Source organism: Monopterus albus, unplaced genomic scaffold (assembly GCF_001952655.1).
Source record: "Monopterus albus unplaced genomic scaffold, M_albus_1.0 scaffold8.1, whole genome shotgun sequence".
In the NCBI taxonomy this organism is placed as follows: domain Eukaryota; kingdom Metazoa; phylum Chordata; class Actinopteri; order Synbranchiformes; family Synbranchidae; genus Monopterus; species Monopterus albus.
In genome coordinates, this window is record NW_018127888.1 from 1,445,265 (window position 1) to 1,472,342 (window position 27,078).

A 27,078-nucleotide genomic window follows, 5' to 3' on the forward strand; every position below is an offset into this window, starting at 1 on the left:
AGGAATTCTCCAAATACCTTCTCTACAGCTCGCTTCATTTTCAAAGTGGCTGTGAGATGGTGAAGAGAGGATTGGAGGCTGGAAGGAGGGGGGAGGGAGTAGAGATGAGATGTAATAGAGAAAGAGCCACACTGGATGTGGAAAGGAGGATTAAAGTGTTAGCACTGTCCCACATTGTAGGGGTCAAACTGGTTCAAAAATGACTCTGGTTCTACATTTTATCACAAAAAGGAGGGAAGCAAGGGTATGAGAGGAGAGGAGAAAAATGATGGAGAGGACAGGATAAAGGGGGGAAGAGGAACAAGCAGAGGGAAGGAACAAATGAAATGAAGATGAAAGAGAAGAAAGGAGGGGAAGAAGCAGACAAGGAGAGAGCAGGGGGACAGAAATGACAAATGTGTGGGAGTGAAAGAGTCATCGCTAAGACAGAGAAGTCCATGTAAGTCTTGAGTTCTCTTCAGTAGCTGTGCTCAGTGTATGTGTGATGTACTTGGACATAAACCTGTTTACACATCCTCACTGTAGGAACTATCCTTACGGGGACAAGAAGCAAGTTCCCCAAATATGAATCAGTACATCATAGGGCAAAGACTTGGTTTTTGTCTGTGTGCAAATATGTGTGTGTATGTGTGCCAACCTTACACACCCAGCCACCACCACTCCATCACTTCCAATCAATTACAGACACTTTTTGGTACATAAAGTGTGTATTTGAATCTGACATACTTTAAGCATCTGCAGTTGGTTTTTATAGCTCAATGGAAAGTTTGAGGTTACATCACACTAAAGATGAGAAACTCATATGAAACCACACTTACTTTAGCATGAGTCAGATGTACTCTTCTGCTGTGGCTGCTGTTGATGTTTCTCATTTTCATGTAGTTCATGCACATTTTCATGTATTTTATTGCTATGTATTTATGTGACTGACTTTATTTTGGTAATTGACTGTGAGGAACAAGAAGACTGAAAAAACCCAAATAAAATGGTCATTGTATTTAATACATACAAAAACAAAATGTTTTCAATTTTGTGCTAAGCTAAGCTAATGTCTTCTAGCTGTAGCTTTATGTATGAGTGCTATCAATCATGTTAAACGATGGACTCACAAACCTGTTACCTGGAGGCTCCCTACTGAATTACTAGTGTTTCTAGACTCATAGTGTGTTTGTGCTAGTTTGTGAGTGTGTGTGTCTAAGTATGTGGTGCATGTGTGTAAGTTGCTACATCATGTGCTTATTCAACTGAAAGAATTTTCTTAGTCTGACAGTGGTTTATATTCTTTTGTAATGAGCTTCCATGAAAGGCACTTGTTTACAGTATTATGCAACGCTGCCATAGATCAAATGTTAAGAGCAGCAGGGTGATGATACACTGTTATCATTCCCAAATTATAACAAAGCATCTAACTGCCACCCATTTCCATTCATGGACTATGAAAATGTGTGGCAAAGGACTGAAATACATACCAAAACTGAATATAAATGTACATTGCATATCAAATAAACATTCATTATGTCCAAATCTAAACAAATTCACACTTCCTTTAAATGTACACCATCACTGTAGTTGTGGTAGTTTATTCACAAACATATATTTATATTAGAAATGCAAATATCTCCAAACATTTGACTTCTGTTGTCATGTTAGACAAACATATGTGTGTGTGTGTGTGTGTGTGTGTGTGTGTGTGTGTTTCTATGCACTTGATCAAAAATGCTTGCCTACACATGCATGAGTCTATGTATGTATGATTTGTCTTGTAGGGGTTTTTAAACTACAGGGCTTGTCCCACAATAGGTCACAAACCCATATCTCCTAAGTCACCATGTAAGTAAGACAACTAGTTTGTTAATCTCAGTTTAGTGAGGATAAATGAATTCATCTGAGGCTCTGGAGAGAGAACATTTAAGAGGCCCGGATCTGTGGCTCGTGTATCACTCATTAATGTAGGGGTACAGTATGTGACCAGTAAAAATGTTGTACTCCAGGTTTTTACAGAGCCTCCTCCCAGACATCAGCTCCACATAGACCTGATCACCTTTCTGCAACTCCACTACCAAAATCTGAGAACATACACAGAAAACAGTGTCACCTTTCACATAGCCCTTACAAAATCATTAATAGCCCCCGACACACACACACACAATTTCAATTTGATCTGTAATTGTAATATGTGCAGAACTATATGTAGCAACACTTTATGAACCCATGTTACTTCATTCTTGTTCTTACCTGAGTGGCACTGTCCTCACTATCCTCTCGATTGTCTTCCCACACATTGGACATTGGCCTGCCATTCCAAATCAGCTGCACCTACAGATTCAAGAAATCACAGAAATAACACAAACATTGTTGCATTGCTATGCAGGCGAACCATTTGAAAGGATCATGAAATCAGGTTTGTCATGGTTTGTTTACTTTATGGTAGAGGCGACCATTTTCTTCCACAGATGAGTAGACTTTGAGGGAAAAGACATAAACGCCAGCAAGAGGGGCAGTGAAGACACCTGGAGAGGAAGGTGAAGAGGTAATAGAACTGCAGGGATGTATACATGAGCCTCTAATTTAAAATGGTGAGTAAAGTCATTTGAGTTTACTCCTTCTGTGTCTGTGTGTTTCCTACCCAAGGAAGGGTTGTATCCCCTGCCATCATTAAAGGTGATGCTGGCATAGGGGATGGGCATATTGGTAGTGAATGGACCAAAGCAACGTTCAGAAAATCCAGAAATTGCAATGGCAAGATTTGGGTCTATCGTGGCTTTGAAGGCAATCTTCATGCCAGCTGAGAGTAAGAAAGAGAGATTTATTGTACAGTAAAGCATAAATGTTATTCTGCCTCCCATCCATCAGTGTAAGTTTGTTTTTTTTTACCTGTGAGTGCCTGTATCCTACTATTCAGTCTGCTGATACCCCCGGACAAATTTTCCATCCTTGCGTAGGTATCCCCCTCTAGCTGGTATAACTCCTGGGCTCCACAGCAGCAGCCTCGCTGGTGACTGAAACTACAGCTGCAGTCCCATTTGTCACAGGTCACAGTTCCCTTCAATTTGACTGGGACAGAATGGAGGAGTGGGGAAAAAAGAAAAACAAAGGAAGGGGAGCAGAAGACCTCATGAGAGAGAGGTTCAATATGCAGGGCAGAATAACTGTGTCAGGATCTGAATGCTCTGTCAACTGTAATGGTTAAACTGTAGAAAAAACACATATACAGTTGCAAATTATTCACAAAAGACTTAACAATGTGCCATTAATATGAAATGCACATGCATATACTGTGTGGATGAATAAAAGTTGATAAGTTGTGTGGCTTACGTGCATCAGGTCTCAGTAAATCAGCGGTGGTTTGGGCCTCCACACCACCACAGAGAAACAGCGACCCCAAGAGGAAAATAGTTGGTAATACAACCATCTGAAAAAGTATTCAGTACTGGATGGATTAATGTGCACCCAGCTAAATGCTCAGCACAGTGTCAGAAAGTAAGTTACACACGATTACATTTGACTTAAAAAATGTCTTAGAGTTTTTGAATTCAAATCAATAATTGCACATCTCTGATACCACTTCTCACATTAATGGTGGAACAGAGTTTGAAGCAACATACACATACAGTAAATTCAGAAATCTGAATTCTTCTAATTTAAAATAAAGAATACTTGTGATATTTATATAATCTCAAGGGTTATTCACTCAAGTTTCCTCCTATAATTTCTCTTCAAACATATATAAATGAAGACATTATATTAGTTTTGTAAGTTTTTTTTACCGTAATGTTCAGAACTCACTTAATGCAAATTTAAATGGCATAAAATAATAAGTATTTGATATTAAGATAAAAAATAATCTGAAAGTAATGCAAAGTATAGACAGCACAACGGATTAGGTGCTTAACCCATTAACTGCAATAAAATCAAAGAATAACTTGTTACATTTTAAAAGTGACCCTCAAACTCCAGATGTGTCTTTGTGTTAGATATCCCCATCACTTCATTATTATACACAATAATTAGCAAAACTATCTGAGAAAAGACAAACATATAAAACTTGCCACAATTTTTATTGAGGCATTTGGTGTCTGAGTGAGTTGGTGTCTAAGGATAGAAACATAAAACTTACTGTTTTTTGTTCCTCCCTCTCCTTGTTCTGAAAGACTGTTGTAAGTTCTTGTGAGTTTGTGAAACTGAGAGTACGAGTTCTTAGCAGGGGATCGTTTTAGCTTCTTATTGATGCACTTCAAGTGATCCTCCTCTGGAGTAGGTGAATGACAGAAGCTCCACCTCCCAAACACACACACGTTTGTAGTAATTTCTTGTTGGGACTTCACTTTGACTTACAGTATATTCATTCCTGGAGACTTACCCTAACCTTAACCATAATGTCTACTTGCCCAATACTAACTCTTACCCTAACCTTAAACCAAGTCATCATCCTAATATTTAAAGAACTGGTCCCCACAAGGAGAGCTGAGTTGCCACAGTGAGTGTGTAAAGAGGCTTTGGTCCCCACTGTGTGACTGAACACTCATGTGTACATGTGTATACACACACACACAGGTTTCAAGGCCAAACATTCATACTGCAGCCTCCTCAAAGAGAGCCAGATACATACCTGGTGATACAGCAGATAATTTTCCTTTAGTGTGAAAGAACAAAAATTGATCATGTTGCACCTTTCAGCGTCCTCCCGTTGGGACCATAATACCCCTTAAAAGGCTTAAGAGAACAGTAGCATTTGATGGTCATTCTTTCATAGGACATGGCTGTTCACAAATGCTGATAGGATGACCATTGTTATCAGATTCCAGAGGATATAATGTCGTGAAGATGAGAAGATAAAAAGAAAGTTTATATGAAAGTGTTATCAGTCCATCAATGAAAGCCTAGAACTGAAAACAATATACAGTGATATTGAATGTTCTCATATTTGCTTTCCTTTTGAATGTTGTTGGACTGGCAAGGAGCAGTTCGGAGCAGCTCTTGGTGTCAGTTTGTTTTGAATCTCACAAGACAGTGACTCATGCTATCAATCATCTCTACCTGAAGTTGCACAGTCATGCCCTTGTTTTTCCTCTAGTTCTATTATATTAAGGTGTTTCATGTGTTGAAGACTACAATTAGAACTGTCTTGGCTGCAGGGACAATGCATTGTCTGTGTTTTTGATAGCCTATGCAGTCCCACGTCAGCTAACCTGGTTCTTCACACAACCTTATCAGCTAGACAGGGGCCATGGTGTATCAAGTGTTTTATGCATGCTTTGAACACATCTCTTCAAATGAGACCAGTCATCAAGATGATTCACTTCACAACATGGGATAAAAGTGACACAACATGCACTGTACCCTGACCTGGGATGTGATTTCAAACCAGAGCTTTGAATCACTGTATAACAGTGAAACAAGAGCAGCCATTTTGAGATCGTTTGATATAGTGGTGATGAAGCCAGTCAGGAAAGTATCACATTCATTTATTGTTGATTATTATTTAAACTATATTTTATTTACATTATTTACATTTTTAAAATATATTTCTCAAATGCATTTACTTGTGGTAACTGTTGGCCCCAGTGCTCAGGAGCACTGAATTGATTAGAACTGCTTATGGTGACGTTTAGGTTCTGATGACAGTAAGGGGAAACACATCTACAGGGAAACAGGCTTCACTTCCCACAGAATCTTGTTCCATGCCTTTGGATCTACCACTGACCATTTCACTCCCCTTATGAATACTCCACCACTACACTCCTTTAACTTGCTTGACTCACAATGGACTGTTTAAAAAAATCCCTTGAGCCTCTAGTCTCAAGCAGAGATGAGGAGCAAGGCACAATGTTCTGGGTAAAGTTATGTCTTTCTAAGTCCAGACCCACCGGTTTTTCTTTATTTTCAAACTTGTCCTGTTCAGACTCAGCTGAGGTTGACTTAAGTGACATCACATGAGGCAGCCTATCAGACTTCACGCAGCTACATCTAGATCCACAAAAGGCTATATACTTTTTTTCCACCAAGATCTATACACAATCACTGATGTATAATATCAGTGAGGTTTCCTTTTTAACAATGTATTACTCTTACTGAATGCACACTAGAAGCTGATATACTGTATTAATTATATTGCCTCCATTAGCTGCAATGTTCCACACTGATGCACTAGAGACGTAAGTGCATCACACCGGTTAAGTATTTGGATCTGATGCCCACACTGGCAACAGTTTTATAGTTTTAGATTAAAATATGTAATTCTGTGATTATCCAATGTATGTGTAAATGTAACCAAAATGTTTAAAATTTGAAAAAGTTATATATAAATATGTTGTATACTTTGCCTTTCAGGGTGTCTCAGATTTAATATTGTCTACAATGTTGTCAATGTAGTGAGCACGTGGCATAAAAGGTCTTAAAATTGCTATCTAACTGAATGTTAGCATATGTATCATTGTGTGTTGTGTTGTAATCCATTATGGAGTTGAAATAGCTGGATATTCTGAAAGGAAGGTTCATACACAGGGTAGCCAGAACTGTAAATGAAATGCTTTATTTAACTTTAATTTAAGAATCTTAACGCTCTATCAAAAACAGACAACAAAGCAATATATCAGCACTTCATCTTTGTCAACGTTTTTCAGTGTAGATGCCACAAAATCAACTGAAATGCCAAATACTTTTGTTTAAAATCCTGATTTATTTCGTTGTAATTTTACAGGTGCATAATGTTCTCAAATGTTAAATGACATCATTTCAATAGGAAAAAGATCAGCTGTTACAGAAAAAAATGCTTTGAAATTAAGACGTGATGGAGCCTTAAAACCTTCCCTCAAAATGAGTGGACTAAGATGACATGAGGTTCTACAAGGCACCACAGAAAGATTTCATCTATCAGAGTCTAAACTGGATAGGAGAGCAAGAATTGGATACATGAGCTTCTGAGCAGATAGAAATTGCCAAAAATGCCCCATGTTATCAAATGTGATGCAAACAAAATAAAAATATTCTAAATAATATGGCATATTTATTCCTATATGCCTGGACTGTCTGTCTATGCATAAATGGCAAATAAAAATCTTGAATCTTGAATTTTCTTTTGGATTTTGTTAAAAGGTTTAATAAACATCTCATGTCCAAAAAATTTGACTGTTCTAGTTTTTGATGTGTTGGGCTTTACAGGGTTAACTTATTCAGCAGCATAAAGCAGAAAGGCACTGAAAGTGTTATAGTGGCTGTTATCACAGAGGAAACAGTCTTTAAGCAGGTTGACAGCCACCTGGTCCTCTGCCCTCAGTTGCAGGACCACAACAATAGTGGCACTGTCCTCTTGGTCATAACTATTCTTGTCTGTGGATGCAGCCACTAGCTGACCATTAACCTGCAGACTAGCACAAGCGGCCAAGAGGGAGCCAGCAGCACCAGCGTCACTGTAAATGCTGATGGCGATGGTGTAGACACCAGAGCGGGGAACAGTGAAGATTCCAGTCCCCACATTGTAGCCACCACCCAGGTTAAGGAAGACATTGTTGTAGATGATGGGCTTGTCATCACGGAAGGGGCCGTAGCACAGGAAACGTGTGTCAGTAAAAGTGACAGAGAAGGCGATGCGGCTGGCTGGAGATGCAGAGAGGAGAATAGAAGACAGGCTAGAACTGTAAAACATTGACCATCCTTTTCTCATTAACATTAAAAACTCTATAATGTAAGCAAGAGTGTTTTATTCTTTCAGATGTGTTTGCCATCTACATTCTTTCCTGCTTTGTGTAACTCATGAATGTGTGACTCACCTTCAGTATTGTTGAGTCTTTGTTTTATTAGCGAGTATTCCTTCTCCAGCTTTGTCAGGGTTGTGTTAAAGTTTGTCCGCAGCCTGTTCACCTCTTGCAGGATCAAACAGCAGCCACAGGAGCCCTGGTCCTCGAGACAAGCTGAACACAAATACACATTAATTAGACTTGCAGATATTATTATATGCAGACACATTGATTATGTACCTGCAATTCCACACCATTGCCTGCACTGGGGTTTGGATCTGGTGCAGACTTGTTAGGTCCATCCCAAGAATTTCTGAATTGAGCAAAAACTGCATGCAGCATACACAGCAATACGATAGCTGTGGAGGGGGGGAGAGCAACCAGAAAGAGTTCTCAGATGCCTGTTACTGTATTGTTGTATACTGTATATGAACCATTGCTACCTCTGTAAATGTATTTAGTCTCACCTCTCATGCTGATGCTAAATGATGATGGCTTCAGAAGGATGGAAAGTGTGGTAGACTGACCAGGAGATGAAGTGTCATGGATATATATTTTTCTCAGAGCTCCTCCCTTGTTACCTCAGTTTTATTTGCGCCTCCCTGTTTTCTTTCCTTTGTAAGTGTATAACTGGGTATGTTTTCCTGTCATCGCCAGATGCTGTCACTTTCTGAAATCACACACAAGCAGACACACACATCCTCCAGGGTTTAGCTGAAGCAGGTGAAGTGTCACCTGATATCTGTATAGTTTCATTTACAAACAAGGATACATTTTAAAGAGCTGCATTTTATATGACATGATTTTTAAACTGTGTCCTGATGAGTTTGTTGTGATGCATAGAAAGCCACAAAACAGCTTAATTGCCTCAGGCATCATACATTATCTATCCAATTTGATGTAAGAGTTGCATGGTGTTGTTCAAATCTACAAGTGAAAACATTACCCTCATGAAAGATATTCAAATATCATATTCAATGAATACTTAAGGAAAATTTTAACTGTTCTTAATGAGTAGAGTAGGTCTTATTCTTACATTTCACAGATCACACTTTATTGTATATTGTGTGATTGATATGTGTGGTGCATGTTGTTATGTGACTCTCTTTTATGGCCAGGGCTCCCTCGCAAACGAGATGTTGTATCTCAAGATACTTCCTGGTTAGAAAAAGGCTAAATAAAATAACTATATGACTATATACTATATGACTCTATAAAGGATAGAAATGTGTAGGCTACTTTTATTTATCCCTGACACACTGTCCTTCTCACTGCTTTTATTACAGATATGGTGAGTTCACAATTATGTACAGAGCCCTTAAAACAGGTCAGATGATAGTTTTTAAATAAACATTATGTCTTACTGTCATCATAGTGTAATTTCATAAACTAATTTATATTATATATGCCATCTGTGTTGTGATACATATGGCTTTATTTTATATTTATCTTTATGGTTGATGAGGAAGGTAGTGACAATGTAATTAAAACAGGATCTTTCATTAAAATGCTTTATAATGTGTACATGAGACTTTAATCCTAAAAATATCAGGCAGTGCCTTTAATGGAGACATCTTCGGTTTCTTTAGTGGGTATAGAAAAGCAGTTCATAACACCACAATGTGTTCAAAGTTCTCCTTTATTTTTTTAGTAAATTCATTCATATTTTATCATGGTTTACATCAAATCATTTCAGTAAGTTAAACATCAGCAGCAGTTACAACCAAGATACATAAACAGTGTGAAATGAAAAAATGTCAAATGTGTGTTTAAAGTTTGCAAGCTCACACAGTGCATGGGGTGATTTCAGATCAGATAAAAACCTGACTTCTTTTAAAAGGTAATCTTGATGGAACATGATCTCAAGAAGAATAGCAAACCCTAATGGAATCAAGGACACAGAATAAGGATGAGAGTATTATGTTTGTGTGGGTGAGAGCACATAAGATCAGACAGAGACTATGGGCTACAACTCACCACCAGAAACAGATTTCACCTAGCAGACTTAAGCCTTATCAGTATAGAGAACAAGTTGGCCAAAGCAATGAGTAGCTACACTTTGCTAACTTAGTCAGTGGCATACAGCAGGAAGCCAGTAAAGGTGTTGTAGTGGCTGCTGTTATCGCAGATTAAACATCCTTTGAGCAGCTTGACAGAGACCTGATCCCCAGCCTTCAGTGGCAAAGCCACAACAGCAGTGGCACTATCTTCAAGGTCTCTGCCAGTTTGTTCAGTGACTACAGCCACCACCTGGCCATTAACCTGCAGGTTAGCGCAGCTGGCCAGGGTATTACCACCAGTAACTATGGCATAGATGGTGATGGTGAGGCTGTAAACGCCAGCATGGGGAACAGTGAAGATACCAGTCTGCACATTGTAGCTGCCACCCAGGTTGATGAAAACATGTTTGTAGATGATGAGGCTGGTCTCATTGAATGGGCCATAGCAGTTCATACTTGACAAATTGCGTAAAGCGACAGAGAACGCACTCCGGCTGGCTGGAAATGCAGAAAAGAAGACATAGTCAAGTCAGCAGTATAAGAACTGGATCAATTTTAAGATACTTTGGTGATGTTTTACACTGTCAGCTAATTTATGTGACCCAGCAGATGAGTCGCTCACCTGTGATATTTTGGAGGGCCGTCTTTGATTTTGTCACCTCCTTGTTCAGTTCTTCAGTGGTCTTGTTGAAGTGCTCCTCCAACCTCTGCATCTGTTTTTGAATTAGACAGCAGCCGCACGACGACTGGTCTGTCAGACACACTATGCATACACACATGGGCACCCGCATCAATACATTAAGCTGCAGATGAGTCACAGTGCAGACACACTGACTATATATTGTAAAGGCAGAAAGGACAGACATATGCTATTTCATTAATAATCTCTCACCACTGTTTGTATCAGACTTCGCTGGCACTGTTGTGTGGGTAGGTCCATTCCATGTAAATAGCATACTCTCACTGAAAGCTCCATGCAGCAGACACAGAAATACAATAGCTAGAGGGAAAAAAGAGCAAAGACATATCACTAAACCCAAAAGCTTTGCACTAGGTGGCTTTGTTTGTTTCAGTCAATGATCAGATTCTGAATTACTTTGTTCTTTATATAATTTTAAGGTATAGACAAATGCAGTAAAACTTTCAATAAAAGTAACAAAACAAAATCTACATTTTCTGCATTATAATGTACTTTACTCTCCCCTAACAGTTTTTTTTAAATTTTGTCTCAACTTAAAAATGATAATAGCCTTGAACCATTTTATCTTGCATTCAAGATTTCAACCGTCTCATTTCTACAGTAAATATTCCACCGTCATTGATGTTTGTGTCTAGTCTCACCTCTCATGTTGATGCTGGTAAATGACAACAGCGTCAGAAGAATGGAAGGTGCGTAGAGTGATCAAGAGATGAGACTTGTGAATATATAAGTTTTTAAGAGCTCCTCCCTTGTAACCTTGGATTCATTCCTCCTCTTTTAACATTGCTCCTCCTTGTTTTTCATATATTGCCCATCCCATTTGCCCTTATAACTCGAGATAATCATTTCCTAAAATTCACACGTGAGCAGACCCTCCAGGACTTTGTTGTTGATGCCTCCCAGGTATCATCTTTCGCCTGAGTTAAAGTAAACTAAATGTTAAGTTTAGTTTTCTCATCAGCAGCCAAGCATTATTATGGGTTGTAGAGCTGCATGGCTGGAATAATTTTTACAGTCAGTGGAAATCATTTTTAGATATACACTGTGTCTGTTCCAACTGCCAACATAAAAAAATAATAATCTGAGAGTGTAGAGTATTACACACAGCACTAGCCTAATAATTTGTTTTCTGTTCTTTAGCGACTGATGAGGACTCCACAAAGCCCAGGCTGCTGGTGGCTCCACACAAAATCGATTTCTTGTAATTTTACAGATAAAGCACACATTTCCATCACATTTTTCCTTTCATAAAATTTTGACAAGTCTAATGGCCAGGTCTGAAAAAGCAAAGGCATGTAGCACTAAACCCAGAATCATAAAATTATCTCCTGTGAAAACGGTAAAATATACCTAGAATCTCTATAAGGTAAATTGTCCACGTAGTTGAGCATCTTTTCTCTGTTAATGAGTGCATGAGCTGTCTTATTATACATTAGAGTGATCCGTCACTTAGCATTAGTGAAAGGAATGTAGAATTTTGTTCACTGAACCTATGTAAAAGAGGCTTAAAAGTAGAGATAGGTGGATTGAATTTAGACTGAGGCTTTCTCTACCAGCTGATTTTCAAAGCCCAGTGTTCATTAGGTTTTTGTAATTTTACAGTACTTTCAGTCAGGGCAGGACACAACAAACTGCTGCCACCATGTGTAAAATTTGAGTTTCATTGTCCTCCTGTGAATCATGTTGAATTACTTGAGTTGACAAGCACAAATCAAGGCTATACTTATGAATGTTTGGAATATAAAAGATTAATTCAGATGCTAATCTAAATCTCTGAACACAAATTACTTTCCATTACAGGTTCACACATAATTTGTGGCTAAGAAAGAGACAAACTCAGAGAATATCTATTAACCTATACAGTATGTTATACACACACACAAACTAAAAATAAATAAGTACTGAGACTATTGGAACTACCACCAGCATGAAACTACAAGTTAAGTGCTATAATTGACTTTAAAATAAATAAACTTTCTAAAAATTATGTATTTATTATTACTTTATTAACTTGCAAACATTTAGAAAGTTTACATTGTATCAGTAAAAGTAAAGAATAGTCTATTAACAAAACCAGACATCCCTGAACATGCGTTACTTATCTAGAAGAATCTCAAGATCATAGCTGTATTTTATGTCTAAAAATGACAGCCATCAGTTGCATACAACTTAATCCAGTTGGCACACAGTCACCGTGGCCCCTACTCCTGCCCCAAACCTGAACCCTGGGCACAGTGGGCCAGTGAACTGGGTCTGGTGCTGATGGATGAGGCCTGCCTCGTTCTTGGTGATGCGGTAGAAGGCCAGAATCCCTGCATGTTGGTCCAAATAGATGCCGATACGTCTAGCCTTAGGAGAACCTAGCAGTTTCTCCTGACCATCGTGAAAGAAGGAAAAGCCAGTCCCAGACCAGTACAAGCTCCAGGACAGGGGGTTGTAGCCCAAACGGCTTTTATCATCAGAACCTTTACGTTCCATCTCCTTGTAGGCCACACCAATAGTGATCTGTGTGGTGTGATAGGGAAAACTGGATTAGGCCCATCCTGGGGGCAGTGACAGGGTAACTTAATCATTTCATCCTTGGTACATAAAAGTACCATAACGGAGGTCAGTACAAAATTTCAAGGTAATTTTATCAAGTGTTACTGATATTACATTGGAATTTCTGACAGCCATTATATTTACCATTGCCAAAAAGTCCATTCAGAAAACATACAACATAATAAAGATGGGATTTTACCACTTGCAGCACAAACACTAACGTTAAAATGATTTGGTTAGAAGGAATAAGGTGCGTAGTCAAACACAGGGATTGTAAATATAACACTGTCTGATCCCAGCTGTCTTTAGATGCTTATTCTGTGACTGGAAAATGCTGGACAGGATACTCAAGTCTGACCTTGAATCCACAGATCTTAGATGCAATCTGGTTTAGTGTTTGTAAGACTTCATGCAAAATGAAAATCATTAATGCATTGCATGCCTAACGGACAGCACCAATTTCCCCATTAATATCTAAAGATTCACCTTCTGGCCAGTCCACTCCACCTCCCAGTAGTAGGGGCTCCCTGCCAGGGGCTCTCTGCAGAGAACCTGTCTCCAGAAGTGGAAGCGTTCAGGATGGTCTGGTGGGTGCAGGTTCTCAGCCTTTAGCACGGCCATATGACCTCCATCTGAAAGCTGCACATGCCGATACACTGTGTTGGGGTCCATGGTGGGTTCAAAGCGAACTAGATGTAGAGGATTCATTTTAGTGAAGACTCTGAACCCCCTGACACCATGTTCTATATTCTGTGAAGAATGATGGACTCACATTTCAGCAATTCCTCTCTTGAATTTGGTTGTAAATTCACAAACCCCACCGTTGATACAGGAGATGCTAAGTATATAAAATCAGGGATTAAAACTCATCTACGCCATGGTCTCGCCAAGGGAAAGTAGATGTTTGATATGTACAGGCAGTTTGTAATGCTTTTGTTTTTACCTTGGGGTTGAAAAGAAGGAGCAGATGGAGGGGGGGCTGAAGCTTTATTTCCAAAGAGATGAGGAGAGATTCAAAGGGGACAAGTAAACCAGTGTCTAAGTGCCACATTTAAATGTCTGCATGTCAATAAACCACAGACAGATTGCACTATATATTAAGTTTGTAAAGTAGCTTACCTAGAGGTTGCAAAGGATCTGTTGTCATTTCATGCGCTACAGAAATGGATAAGTTGTGAGAAAAATCTGAAAGCATTTTCTTGGACAAATAGTCAAAACTATGGGTGATTTTAAGTTACTGTACCTACATTTTGTGCAGTGACCTAAACCCCAAGTAAAGAGAAGAGAAGACTGACTGACCTAGTGTGCTGATCTTGGTCAGGCTGGCTTTGCAGAGGTCCTGTATTGACTCTTGTAGTTCTTTCATCGCTGAGCGGATGGAGGCTGCCACTGCTTCCTCTTGACTTAGCACTGATTCTTCTATGGCACCTGTCTGACCCAGCGGCTCCATGGTCAGGAAATTCTTGAGAACAAATGACACAATGTTATCCAAATAACAACAGCAGTTCTGATTTTACTGATGGTGAACATTTTACTTATCCAGTGAAATGAATTCATGTCCACCAACACCTTGCTTCACACTCTTTACCTTCAAGAAACAGATGTGGTCCTGCATGTCAGACAGCCTGCTCAGCTCTTCACTCTTCCATCGAAGCTGCACTACTTCCTGCTCCAGTCTGTGAATTTGCCCTTCAACCCTGCTGCCTAGGGAGGTCTCATGGGTGCTGAGGATCTCACCAACCTGAATGCCTGTCAAATTCACGGTCTTGACTAACTCAGAGAATAAACCTGTGCTCTCATGCTCTAGAGCCTGGACCAAAGCCTGGGTGTGTAGTAGAGAGGAAGACAAGGATCAAGAAAGTAAATAAAAAAAAAAAAAAAAAAAAAGTGCAAAGAATGTAGACTTAGCATTTACTTACCTTGTGTTGGCGAGCAGCATGCGGAAGAGTCTTAAGATTTTTTTCTGCCTCCTGGATTCTCTTCTGTACCTCTGCCTGCATCTGAACCAGCTCCGTCTGCACACACAACATCCATAACTTAGTATAGAAAAAAAAAAAGAAGCCACACACTGTGGGCAGCAACAGCCCTAGATTATTAATTCAGTTCAGTTAAGTTGCATTTTAGAAAAGCTACAATTGTAACAACACAGTTCTTACATGCTACAACCAACATGAGAGAAAGAATCACTACAAAAAGCATGGCAATATTATCCTGGTGAGCTTTTTTTTGTTTAATACATACCTGTCTCTCCTTTCTCTCTTCCTCTGGTTTGATCACACGATGTCCCTTGTGCCCTTGCTGGCAACACACCTCACACACACATTCCTTGTCTTCGTGGCAAAACAGGTTCAGAGGTTTGTTGTGTTGAGAGCAGTTTCTTGGGTTCACTGTGGGAAGCTGAGGGTACAAGCTACCCTGCTGTGGCCCAGCGCCTGGTAAGACCTCCAAATACATAGACGTTGATGGTGAGGCCGAGGAGGAGCTTTGCTTGAGGCTGTTGGTTCTTAGTTTCTCCATAGCCTCCACGAGGAGGGTGCTCTTGGCCAGCGAGGGCCTAGGGTTGAAGACCTGCCTGCACTGAGGGCAGCTGTAATGGCCCTTCCTGTCTTTCTTGTCCCAGTGACTCTGGATGCAAGCCAAACAGTATGAATGTCCACAAGGTAGAGTAGCCGGGTCCTTCAGAGTGTCCAGGCATACTGAGCAGACAAAGGTCTCCTCTTCAGTCCAGGCTGAGGCCATATGGTGCTGGGTTAAAGGATGGAAGGTGACTTTGTTTTCCCAGAGGTCAGATCTGGATATACAAAGATAGCCTCAACTCACATAGGCAACAGAAGTAGGAAACACACACAGTGATAGCAAGTTTGAAATGCCAGTCCACATGAATCAGTACTGCTTAAAAACAGAGGCAATCCTGGTCTCAAGGAAGGGCCGGTAAAACAGGTGGGGTGAGGAGTTTCTCTCTCTTATGTCATAGGTGCTTCCCAGCTTATCAGATTAGAAATGGGAATCATGAACTAATGAAACTTTATATTACTGTAAAAATGAAATAACTAACAATAGAATCATATAATGTTCAGAACTGGATCCAGATCCTTATGGTAGGATCTTTACCATTTCAACTGTAATGAACACTTGTATTAGTCTGCCTAGTTAAAGAAACAGGCAAAAGAGGACAGACTGGATTTTTACCTCCGAAGACCTGACTAGTGGTGTGAATTCCAAACAATGGGTAGTTTTCTCAATGAAGTCATTAGTAAACAATGTAAATGTTCCGCCTAACCCCCACCCGGCGTCATCACTGCGCAGTGAGCGCAACACTGACTCGCATGACGCTACTCGCCGCCATATTGGTTGTAGCCGGCTACCTGGGGGAGAGATCAGCTGATTCAAACTTTCAAGGTGAGTGTTTTCAGCCTTCTAGTTACGTTTTACTTTAAAAGTTCGTTCATTGGCGTATTTATGACTTCGTGTGGGATATGTTGAACCCCTGCCAGTGATTACATGTAATTTTTAAAGTCGGTATACGAATGACATTATGAGCGTTAGTTAGCTTTCTGTTTTGCTATTGTGATGCTAGCTTAGGGCGATTTTTTTTATTTGGCTAACGTTATACACTTTGACAACTAATTTCCAAGCCAAAGGAGATCTTGACTGATACTCTGCCAGATTATGATAGCTTTATTTAGTGAAGGAGAAGCAGTAAATGTCATACTTGATATGATTTTTATAGTCAACTTCGCTAACAAAACCCAGCTAACCAACAACTGGTACCTCAGCGAACTAGCGTTAGTTAATTCTCATAAGTTTGACAGCGATGTGACTGATTAATAGGCTTTAGCTAAGTTAACGGGAGAACTTTAACTAACAGAAAATAAGTTGTCTGAATCCGTAACAGTCGAACGTAATATTGAAGTTGTAATGTTAAGTTCGGGTAAGTCCCTGAGCCTAGATCGGCCGGGGTTTTAAATGACAGTCCCTGTCCACTCACCAGCTCATGCCTCCATCAGGCATCACTCCTCTTGTTCCGTGTGTACAGAAAGTGGCATTTAACCTTTTACCTGAGCTGTGAAATAGACTGATCTTCACATCCTGGTCTAATTAACTGATGAGCACATTTAATCTCAATTAACTGGTGTCTTGTGTGTTTCTTTTTACAGGATGTTTAGGGGCCCTCAGATCCTGAATTGTTCTAGTTCCTTAAGGTCATTGCTGCTATTGAGAGATTTCCACCTTTCTGCTTTCTCTGAGCACGCTGGAGCCATATGGCAGGGCACGAAACATGTGAAGGAAAGGAAAAGCATTCCTGGAAAGAGCAGAAGCAAAGAGAAGTCCTCGCTGTCCACAGAGACTGTATCCTGTTCAACACAGCTGTGTTTCCTTAGATTGGACTGTGATTATCAAAAGCTGACAGGTTCTTTATTTCAAAACCTCCTATCTAAAGCCATTTCATCTAGCCATCATCAGTCCCCTCAGATTTTTGCCTCTGAAAAAGCTAAACAAGCATCTTATCCTTGGAAATGCACTAAAGTGGAAGATTTGGTTCAAAACCCCAAAGCTGTGAGCACTTACTGTGATTGTTTAATGAACACAACATGCCTTCAACCCTGGAGAAGGTCTTGGGACCTCTGCCCACCTTCACTCAGTTTACCCAGTAAGAATCAATGCAGCCTTTTTCAAAGCCATTCATATTACAGGCAGCACTCTGTCAGAACTTTCAGCTCATCAACACATATGCCACGGATTTTAAACCATTATCACAGTGGACCACAAACCCCCAGCTTCTTTTTTCAGCACACCAAAGCTATTCATCAGGTTGCCTCTTATGTGGTAGACGCTTGGAGAAACTGTCTATCCCTAGAGAATGAAAACAGGTGTCGACAGAGCCTGGGGCTCAACTTGAAGTTCTATGAGATGGAAAAGGGGAAACAAGACACAAGTCAGAGCCAAGGAAAGAACCGGGAGACATGGGCATCTGTCTTGGTCTCTCTCTGCTCTGTTGGGGGGGAGCCATCGTTTCTCTTCACACTGCGCTCCAGCACATTGAAGGGCAGGCACAAGGGGGATGTCAGGTTAGTGGCATCCTGAACTGTGTTAGAAAACAAACAAGCAGAATATATGCCCTTATTTTCCTTTATGTGTAGCTTTGCAGGAGGGAAGAGTGATCCATCAGACAGGGGTGTTGTGGCCACGGCACTGAGGGAAGCCAGGGAGGAGCTGGGTATTAATGTGACAGCAGAGAGGGTCTGGGGTGTCCTGAAGCCTCTCAGGGACAGAGTGAGTGGTACAAAGGCTGCAACTAATGATATGTTTTTAATCAGTTAGTTTAAATTTTTTTTTTTCAATTATTTGATTAATTTATTTTTCCAAGTAATCTATCAGTTATTTTCTGATTAGTCAATTAATCCTTTGGTAATTTATCATCAAATCCAGAAAATACTGAAACACCTTAATTTAGGAATCACTTGAGCACATTTCATTCTCAAAATTGTTGACTATTACTTTCCTATCAGTCTAAATTGGTCCAGGACTAGCTTTAAATTCAGCATAATTAGACCAGCAGAAGCTTGTCTTTATGTCCACGACTGTACCGAAATCTGTCTTCATATAAAGGAAATTAAAACATCCCATCATTATGTATGTCTACTTGGCAGTCTTCCTTGATTATTCTGAATACAAACTCTGATTCTGATGAGTCTGTGTTCTTTATCTCTCTTTCTCTCTCCAGTCAGGGATGCTGATTGCTCCTGTGCTGGCTAACCTCGGTCCCGTAGAGGAGTTGTCATTCAAACCAAACCCTGGAGAGGTAGTCTTCCTATTTTTTAGCACTTAACTACATTTTATATCCACTTGAAATGACAGACTTGGGACATATCAGAGATGGTGGTTTAGAGTTTGAGTCATGTGTTTTACAGTTTATATACTTTCACATAATGGATACCATGCAGATTAAAAATAAATGTCTTCACACAGTCACTAGAGGTAAATGAATCATTGTACTTTTGGTATTTTGACATATGATCTCCTGGAGTGGCCTGGTTTCTTATCATCTACACAAATACTCAGGGTTCAGTTCAGCGTACATCTCTTCTGACTTTTTAAACTAGCAGTGTAAAAGTACACATACTGTATAGTAACTAGGCAAACCACATCTCTTTTCAGGTTTGTTTCTGTTTAGAAGCAAAATTGTAACCTGTGCTTTTTTTTTTGTCCGTTTCCATTCTAGGTGGAAGAGATCTTCACTTTGACTTTGTCCCACTTGTGCAGTCCCCAGAACCGTGGCTACACACACTTTCGCACCGGTGACAAGTATGGATACACACTTCCAGTGTTTCGTAATGGGAAGCATCGAGTGTGGGGCCTGACCGCTGTTGTTTTGGATCATACCCTGAAACTCATTGTCCTGCCTTAGCAGCTCAATGACAGTGATTTTACTGTTTACAGTACAAAAGAACACCATGTGACTCAGAGATTGGATTGTTTTGGTCACTAATTTGTAGGACAGATATGGAGTAACATCAACAGGCAGGGCCAATACTTTATTCCGTCCTGAACATTTATCAGTATATTTATATATCTACATATTATGGACTTAAATGCTTACAAATCTTTATTTAATTCAACTTTGGCTCTTCTACACCAACAGTTGTCAATTATGTTTATTTTAACAAGTTAAATCATATGTCACTGTGATAACCATGACTTTCAAATGAGGCTTGTTTGTTACATTTTATTATATTGGCTCAGCGAAGCACTGCTGTAACTGTAGGGTTCAAGATATCAAGTGTTATTCAACTGATGTCTGTGTCCTGCTTTACCTCACACCAGATCAGATATGGCCTGTTGTAAGCACTGAAATATTAGAAGCACATCATGGTGTGTTGAGGAACAATGCAATAAAGTTTGTTTTAGAGGTATTCTCTCTGTATTGTTCATTATTTATTTTTACTGTGACATATTGACATCAAAACAATAAATGGTGAAAATTTACAAGTTTGGTTTCTACTGGTCAGTGAGATCAGAACCTTTTAACTAGCGCAGTTGATATTTGAATCACAGAGGCTGAAAACTACTTGGTACTTTAAAGCTTTTCTATCAAAATAGCTACTGTGCCACAGTCTTCTGCAGGCTTTATAGACAGGAGGGTGCAATAAGGGTTGCAGTTTTGCTGCAAGTCAAACTAATCTGAGGCCAGAATGTTATTCTCCAGTTCTGTAAAATGCAGGCTTTTGTCATCAAACAGCACAGTGAATCTGGTGTGACATGTTCTGTGAATTGGAGGGGATCATCTCTCTTACTACACAATAATTTGCAGCATCAAGGCAGTGAACACTCCATGGGGTCCTGTGAGTCAGGCAGAAGGTGGCAGTTGAAGGGCCAACTGAAGGAGAAGAGATCCAGGGCTTGGCTGCATTGCTGTTGGGCTGAGGAGCAGACTGAGCGGCAGGGCTGCAAGACACCACCCTGAGCGCTGCACTGGGGCAGAAACATCCCACACACCAGTCTCCGCAGGGGTTCAAAGCAGGCCAGCTCCATCAGCACCTGGAGGAGAAAACAGTGGAAAAGGTGTATGTGTGGCTGTACAGCTCAGTTTATGTAGTTAAGGTGCTTGGTTTATGAAGAATATACAGAGGCATTAAGAAAATAAAGGTATGTAATTTTACCCGGTACTGTCGCAGTAGTGTGGCAGCTTCTCTCTGATCAGTAATGGACAGCCAGATGTTTGGAAATGAGGTGAAATTATAGCTGAGGCCTTGACACATCTCTACTTCTATGAACTCACACGATGAACCTGAGGGCATGGGGAAAAGAAATGATTACATTTATGTAGTCCAATATTTGGCATTCAGAGACCCAGAAGTTCCTGCCTCTAAAACACAAAGAAAATGATATACTTTATAGCCAACATGCCTTATGCTTGCTGGCAAAAAGTCACTTTTATCATGCAAGTTTCTGGCTCTGGAAACAAAAACTACTGTATCTGTGACTCTGTTGTGGCAGGACTGATTGGTGTCAGCGATAACATGGACTCACTAAATGGCGGGTAGGTGGAGTTGCTGCAGCTTTGTTCATCTGCTCCATCGGGGCAGTCATTCCATCCATCACACAACCACTGCGGCTGAAGACATTGCCCTGTACTGCAGGCAAACTGGCTGGGACCACATGTCCCTTTTGAAAATAAAGTACAGGGGAGAGGGTCATGGAAAATTTTAAAGAATACATGTAAGTTAAATAGAAAAATAAGCATTGGAGATTAAGTGAAATATGGTTAAGAAGTGGTTTCGATCTGAAGAAAAGAGGAAGAAAAAGCATTTGCAATAGAGGAGAGGAGAAGACAAAGGAAGCTGAGAAGGAAACAAACATAGGAGAAGATATGGAAAAAAAGAAAGATCCGAGGTGAGGGAAATAATAAGGGCACCAGCAACACTTCAAACACTTTGGTTAAACACGAATTATTATTATAAAAGTGAGAACTCACTGTCCAGTACAGATACAGCCTGGTACGTGGCGTTGAAGCCGCTGTCGGCCACTCCCTCATCAGCCACAAACACCACAGTCATGTGGGGGCCAGAGGAGGTCAGGTCTGGTGGGAATGTTGTACCACAGAACCTGAGACAAAGGCGCAGGAGACAAAAGCTGCTCCAGAACACTGTGGTCAACTCACACACAAAAAAGACACACATTAGTTCACCCTTTTACACAACAAGGAAATAATCAGTGAAGTTACAGTAAATGTACAAATGGCTGAAGATATCATAGCATGGTAGCATCCATAAAAAAATATAATATATGTGAAGTGCACTGAATACAGTATGAAGGCTGTGCTCTCACCTTCCCATAGTTCCTCCGGTGGCAGTGCCGCTGCTGTCGTGAACTTCCACATAGTCAAACTCACACACATCCTGAGTCTCCAGGCTGAAGTTCCTGAAGCTCAGTGTGATAACATGACCCTCCTCAACAGATATATACCATATACACAACTGATGGAAAATGGAAGAACATAGGGTTAGGCCATAAAATAACCAGTTTAGAGTGTTTAGCAGCACAGAGACGTTTTGACTATACTGTACCAGCTGGTGAGGGTAAGGCCTGGGGTGGTTTGGGCTTGACAGGAAACCGTAAGGTTCAGTCTTCTGCCCACCGCATTCTGTAGAAGTAGTAACAATATCCACAGAGCCTATTCAAGTGTTTTTAACTTTTGTTTTTATTATATGTTGTATACTCTCACCTTTGTGTTTATGGCTGCAGTTTGCCTCATCTGTTTGGTCACGGCAGTTTGGATGACCATCGCACACAGACACAGGCAGCAGACACTGACCACTGTCACACATGAACTCTTCTCTGGAGCAGCTCTCTGAGAAAACACACCGTGGATTTATACACAAATGCACATATAGTAGATTCAGATGAACAACAGCACATATGAACTTTTAGCTGCAGACTACGGACTGTGTCCAGGTGGTATGGCCCTGTACTGAGCAGTGAAACCGCTGCCTGTAATGCTTCCATCAGAGCGGAAGGTGACCCACACTGTGCTGCTGTTTGTGTTGACTGTTGGTGGCGCTACGTTACCGCAGAACCTACAGGAGAGAAATATAGAATTTTTATTTTAGAATAATCTCTTTTTTCCCTCCATATTACAGCTTTGGAGTTTCTACTTGAGTCTGAACTTTGCACTGTCAATTTTTAAAAGAAACTGCAAGCTAGAGTTACATACTATTTTTAGAATTTCATGAATTTTGTTATGACTCTTTCCAAGAATGCAAGTAAGCAAAAAGGCCAAAGGATTCACATGCACTAAACTCTTTCCACGAAGCTTTCAGTACCGAGGAGAACTCTTCAATCACACACAGACTTTTGGTGCCATCTATCAACAATTTAAAGTAATGGCATGAACACTATTTATGTTTCTTTATGGAGAACATATAAAAAGATGCTTAGATATATTAGTTTCACTTAGGTTTCTAAAATTTGCTGATACATACAGCCCACATTTGAATTAAACTTTGCCATTTTCTACACTCAAATGTGTATAATAGTATAGACCTTCACACACTTATACTACTGGGATGAGATATTACATTTACATTATAGGAGTTTTTGTGACAGTGAGAGCAAAATTTACAAGCAACCACAAATATGGGGTTCCAGTTGTTTGATGAGTGGAAACTCACAGGCCCTGCAAATGTTTGATTCATGGAAATCACTGGGATCAGACCAACCTGGTGACCACAAAGCCCTGTTCGACCTGCTCTCGCACCTCCAGCCAGTCAAACAGACAAGGAGAGAGCCCCTCTACGGTCAGAGAGGACACATGGATCTGGACCATGGAGGGGGGTGGGACCCGGATCACCCATACACACAGGGAGTTGGGGGGATAGGAGCCGGGATGGTTCGGTGAACTGAAACTACCCTCTGAGTCTCTCAAAACACCTCCACAACCTGAGAGAGACAATAACTTGTCTCAAAGTGACCCCAAGATGAAGAAACATTCACTTTTGTACTGAGTGAAGATAGACAAAAGCTTCTACGTGTTTCAGATGAGGGGGTCCTCATGGACTGTGGTGTGGCTGTACTGTCCTGCTGGCTTCTGTTGGAAGGGACTGTGGGTAACGTATGGGACTCTCCATGTGCTGCACTCAGTCGGTCTGGAGGGCTGGTGGACAGCAACTGATCCTCTACTGTCTGGCTTTTTACCTCTATAGTAGTGACACATAACAACAACACAGGACTGAAATATAACAGGATATGTGTGAAATAATGCTTGTCAGCTATCTTCAAACCTTTGTATGACAAATGGAAGAATTTCTAAGATGTAATCCAGCGCAGACAGGAAAATGATAACCAACACTAATTTGTAACGGCAACCTCAGAAGGAAAAACCTTGAAATTTATCGAGTGTGCTGTAAAGTTCTCACGTGTCAGGATGCGGGCCAGTGCCAGTCCAAAGAGGAGGAGCACGAGCAGGGCAGCAGCAGAGACCACCACCCCCCAGCCCCAACCTGGGCCCCGCAGATGCACCACACACTCTCCAAAAAGACCACAACCTAGGTCTGTATGACAGAGCACACATAAGCACATGGGTGTGTGACAGGACAGAGAAGACCTGTGTTGCTACCAAAAATTTATATCTCTGGTCAATTTGAATCTTTTGCATGCTATTTATGTATTATTCTCTTTTCACCGCATTCATTTTATACCAAATTGGTACTAAAATTGCATTAGACTATAGACTTAAAATGAATTTTCCAAAGCTTAGAGAAAGCTTGCAACCATGCCAGCAGTTGCTCTTCTCACACATTTTACAGTGAATCAAAATGAAAGATAAAACTGCAGGACTTTGCTTGGTTGTGCATCCAAAACAAACTGCAGTCATTTTATTATTTCACTTGATCATGATTTTATTTTAATTTACTAAAATGTTTACTTCCACAAATTTACAGCACTGTGGCGTCTTTCATTTAACCTTGCCTGCCTGACAAAACCCCACATCTTTCAAGGTCTGCATCAACAGAATCTCTCTCGTTGACTTACTAGTGGCTGGCGGTTTGAGTAGTTCAGGGGTGGATGAAGATGTCCTGGATCCCTCCACCCTCTCCTCTCGCTCCCCTTCCAGCTCAAAGGCAGGGTTGCAGAATACATTCTGTGAAAAGCAGAACAAAGAAAAGAGAAAATGAGAACTATCATCTAAAAACAATCCTAAAGCCAGACACAAAATATTTCACTGTGTGTCCAAAAGTTCTGAGGAAGGAAAGTGTGCTGCCAGTAGCTACCAGTAGCTTGAGGTTGCTAATAATAACAAAATTCCAAAAGACATCACAGTTTTTAACTTTATTTTCTGTTCATGGCCCCATTCTACTTGCTGTCAATGAGGTTAGTTAAAGATGCAAACACAGTAGGTACATTTCGGTTCCCTTATTTGATCATTCCTCGCTCCTCAGTCCTCACTTGGCCTAGAAATTGTTCCAGTCCACTATCTTAAAGAAGGTTCCAGCGCTCGTATTTCTTCTCAGAGGAGGGAGCCTCGAGGAGCGAGGACGCTGCCTGGAGGAGCCATGAGTGTCACAAAAGAGTCTTTCCTGGACTCGTTTTGTTTTTGGATCTCGTCCTTGCATCTGATATAAATGGGACTAAAAACAAAATATGCAATTAAGGGAACTGGGACTTACCCATTGATTATAATGACTGAAGAAAATCTTGGGAAATGTAGAAAAAAGTCCTTTCATTGTGCAATTGCTGCTTGTGCTTTGCAAGACAATAACTGTGAATTTGTTTGGATTAACCCACTAGGGGGCCTCCTACCACCCTACACCCAAAATTAAATAGCCTAAATAGGTTAAAAACCATAACTACAAACTCCTCACATCCAGCCAATCACCTGTTTGATCTCTTACCCTCTGGGTGGCGCTACAGATCAATCAAATCACATACCACCAGACTCACAAACAGCTTCTTCCCCTGGGCCATTAGAACTGCAAACAAACACGAATTCCAATGAACAAACCCCACTCCACTCCCACATACACACACCCATCAGGAACTACTGATAGTTCAGCTGTAAATGACTATGCCCTAGGCTGTAAAGACAGATGGGGAACAGTTTAGCTGAAAGGCATCTGTTGCAAAGACAATTCTTGCAGCAATATTATTTTATCAGCATAATAAGATCAAGTTAAATACACTTGTCACTTTACACTGCACCTAGTTTTTACTGTTTAGTAATTGTTCTTATATCTTTTTGTTTGCTAGTCTTTATTGCACTCTGTTGTGGTCACTACGCCCAGTCAACTGAACCTTCAGCTACATGTCAGTTGTCATTAAAACCATGTCTTTGTTCAAAATATCAATGTATTTTTCTTACCAATGGACTCTAAATAGAGTCTAATTCAAATTTCCACACCATCATTCATTGGCATTACTCATCTTATCAACCTTACTCACCTTATAAATATCTGAGGAGTCTGAGTAAACAGTGACTTGGCTGAGGTCACACATCTTTATTTGCTGTCCCCTTTCTCAGTGAAATCTTCTCAGTGCTCCTCTTCTCCAAGAGCCTGATGTTTTGATAATTGCATCTGGGATGACGTTGTAAGAGAGCTGTTTCTCAGTGAGAAGGTGTTTAAGATGTCCTCCTGGGGTTTCTTAACAGTGTTCACTTTCTGCTCCTAGTTTCCACTGTAGTGCAGGAAACGTCTGGCCTTCAAACCTTCACCAAAGCAGAACCCATTTTTAGACATCCATCAACATAATCCAGATAAAAATGAAAAAGAAAAATTCACATAATTCACCAAAAAGAAATTTCAAACTCCAGCGAACAAGATATCAATGTTCGCTACTGTTTTCCTTCATTTTGTTGAGTCTAACATGAGCAGTATTAAGCTGTACTTTTCAGCGGTGAGTGGTTACAAAACAATTTGAAATGCTCCTTCACAGTGTTGAACAAAGCCGAGTCAGCTGAGAGCCCCAAGACAGAGTACGAAGGAGAGGGCAGGGAATGGGAAAAGGGGTGAGAGTGGAGGTGGAGGACATAATAATCTTTTAAGCTCCTGAAACTGCATTAACATGCATGTGTGCATGCCCAAACCAAAAATACAAACACAGAAATGGTACAATCTGAGTCATTCTATAATAAGGCTGAGTAACACAACAGTGTTGAGGTGAGGTTTGGTCTGGGAATACTGGATAACAGCAAGACAGGTTTAGAGATTGTGAAGTTTGAAATAGCATTATTTACCCAAAGCTGACATCACAGTTGAGTGATTTTATTTAAAAGTTTCACTTTTAAAAGAGTAAGTAACATTAAAATGTCACAAAGCAAAAACTAGGGGGCGACTGTGGTTCAGTGGGCAGAGCAGTCATCTCCCAACCGAAGTGTCGGAGCTTCGAATCTCGGTGCCTGCAGTCTACATGTCGAAGTGTCCTTGGGCAAGACACCGAACCCCCAAGTTGCCCCTGCTAGTTAGAGCCATCAGTGTGAGTTGGCACTGCAGATGGCTGCCTTGGTTCTGTACTGGAAACAAATTCCTTGTGTGTAACGTACTTGGGCAAATAAAGGTGATTATCATTATCTTAGACTTCAGAGTATTCTACAGCAAGAGAAAAA

General features: G+C 40.5%; 6 protein-coding genes across 6 annotated transcripts; 1 reads left to right on the plus strand and 5 right to left on the minus strand.

Annotated features, from left to right (window-relative positions):
- Positions 1-1,774: 1,774 nt before the first annotated feature.
- On the minus strand, positions 1,775-2,950 carry cbln18 (cerebellin 18). Its single transcript, XM_020585955.1, has 5 exons — positions 2,875-2,950; positions 2,627-2,785; positions 2,422-2,510; positions 2,236-2,316; positions 1,775-2,066 (listed from the first exon to the last, which is right to left on the minus strand). Exons 1-5 carry the CDS (start codon positions 2,930-2,932, stop codon positions 1,938-1,940), a joined length of 516 nt encoding a protein of 171 aa, XP_020441611.1. The 5' UTR covers positions 2,933-2,950; the 3' UTR covers positions 1,775-1,937.
- A 4,218-nt stretch (positions 2,951-7,168) lies between these two features.
- LOC109951561 (caprin-2-like) lies at positions 7,169-8,210 on the minus strand. Its single transcript, XM_020586134.1, has 3 exons — positions 8,204-8,210; positions 7,770-7,910; positions 7,169-7,596 (listed from the first exon to the last, which is right to left on the minus strand). Exons 1-3 carry the CDS (start codon positions 8,208-8,210, stop codon positions 7,169-7,171), a joined length of 576 nt encoding a protein of 191 aa, XP_020441790.1.
- Positions 8,211-9,803: 1,593 nt separating this feature from the next.
- On the minus strand, positions 9,804-11,087 carry LOC109951468 (C1q-related factor-like). Its single transcript, XM_020585990.1, has 4 exons — positions 11,078-11,087; positions 10,629-10,736; positions 10,359-10,499; positions 9,804-10,234 (listed from the first exon to the last, which is right to left on the minus strand). The coding sequence occupies exons 1-4, from the start codon at positions 11,082-11,084 to the stop codon at positions 9,804-9,806; spliced, it is 687 nt and encodes a 228-aa protein (XP_020441646.1). The 5' UTR covers positions 11,085-11,087.
- A 1,323-nt stretch (positions 11,088-12,410) lies between these two features.
- On the minus strand, positions 12,411-17,139 carry ftr86 (finTRIM family, member 86). Its single transcript, XM_020585923.1, has 10 exons — positions 16,966-17,139; positions 15,219-15,768; positions 14,897-14,992; positions 14,566-14,799; positions 14,277-14,439; positions 14,097-14,132; positions 13,921-13,962; positions 13,750-13,815; positions 13,464-13,666; positions 12,411-12,941 (listed from the first exon to the last, which is right to left on the minus strand). Exons 2-10 carry the CDS (start codon positions 15,714-15,716, stop codon positions 12,606-12,608), a joined length of 1,674 nt encoding a protein of 557 aa, XP_020441579.1. The 5' UTR covers positions 15,717-15,768; positions 16,966-17,139; the 3' UTR covers positions 12,411-12,605.
- nudt8 (nudix hydrolase 8) lies at positions 16,541-19,891 on the plus strand. The gene is made up of 5 exons (XM_020585932.1): positions 16,541-16,762; positions 17,135-18,046; positions 18,119-18,251; positions 18,703-18,780; positions 19,201-19,891. The coding sequence occupies exons 1-5, from the start codon at positions 16,647-16,649 to the stop codon at positions 19,384-19,386; spliced, it is 1,425 nt and encodes a 474-aa protein (XP_020441588.1). The 5' UTR covers positions 16,541-16,646; the 3' UTR covers positions 19,387-19,891.
- Positions 19,892-19,951: 60 nt separating this feature from the next.
- Positions 19,952-25,442, minus strand: mfrp (membrane frizzled-related protein). Its single transcript, XM_020586144.1, has 13 exons — positions 25,407-25,442; positions 24,510-24,618; positions 23,894-24,028; positions 23,507-23,674; positions 23,198-23,417; positions 22,425-22,555; positions 22,204-22,329; positions 22,046-22,122; positions 21,807-21,955; positions 21,454-21,659; positions 21,009-21,143; positions 20,639-20,766; positions 19,952-20,516 (listed from the first exon to the last, which is right to left on the minus strand). Exons 1-13 carry the CDS (start codon positions 25,440-25,442, stop codon positions 20,292-20,294), a joined length of 1,845 nt encoding a protein of 614 aa, XP_020441800.1. The 3' UTR covers positions 19,952-20,291.
- Between the last annotated feature and the right edge of the window lie 1,636 nt (positions 25,443-27,078).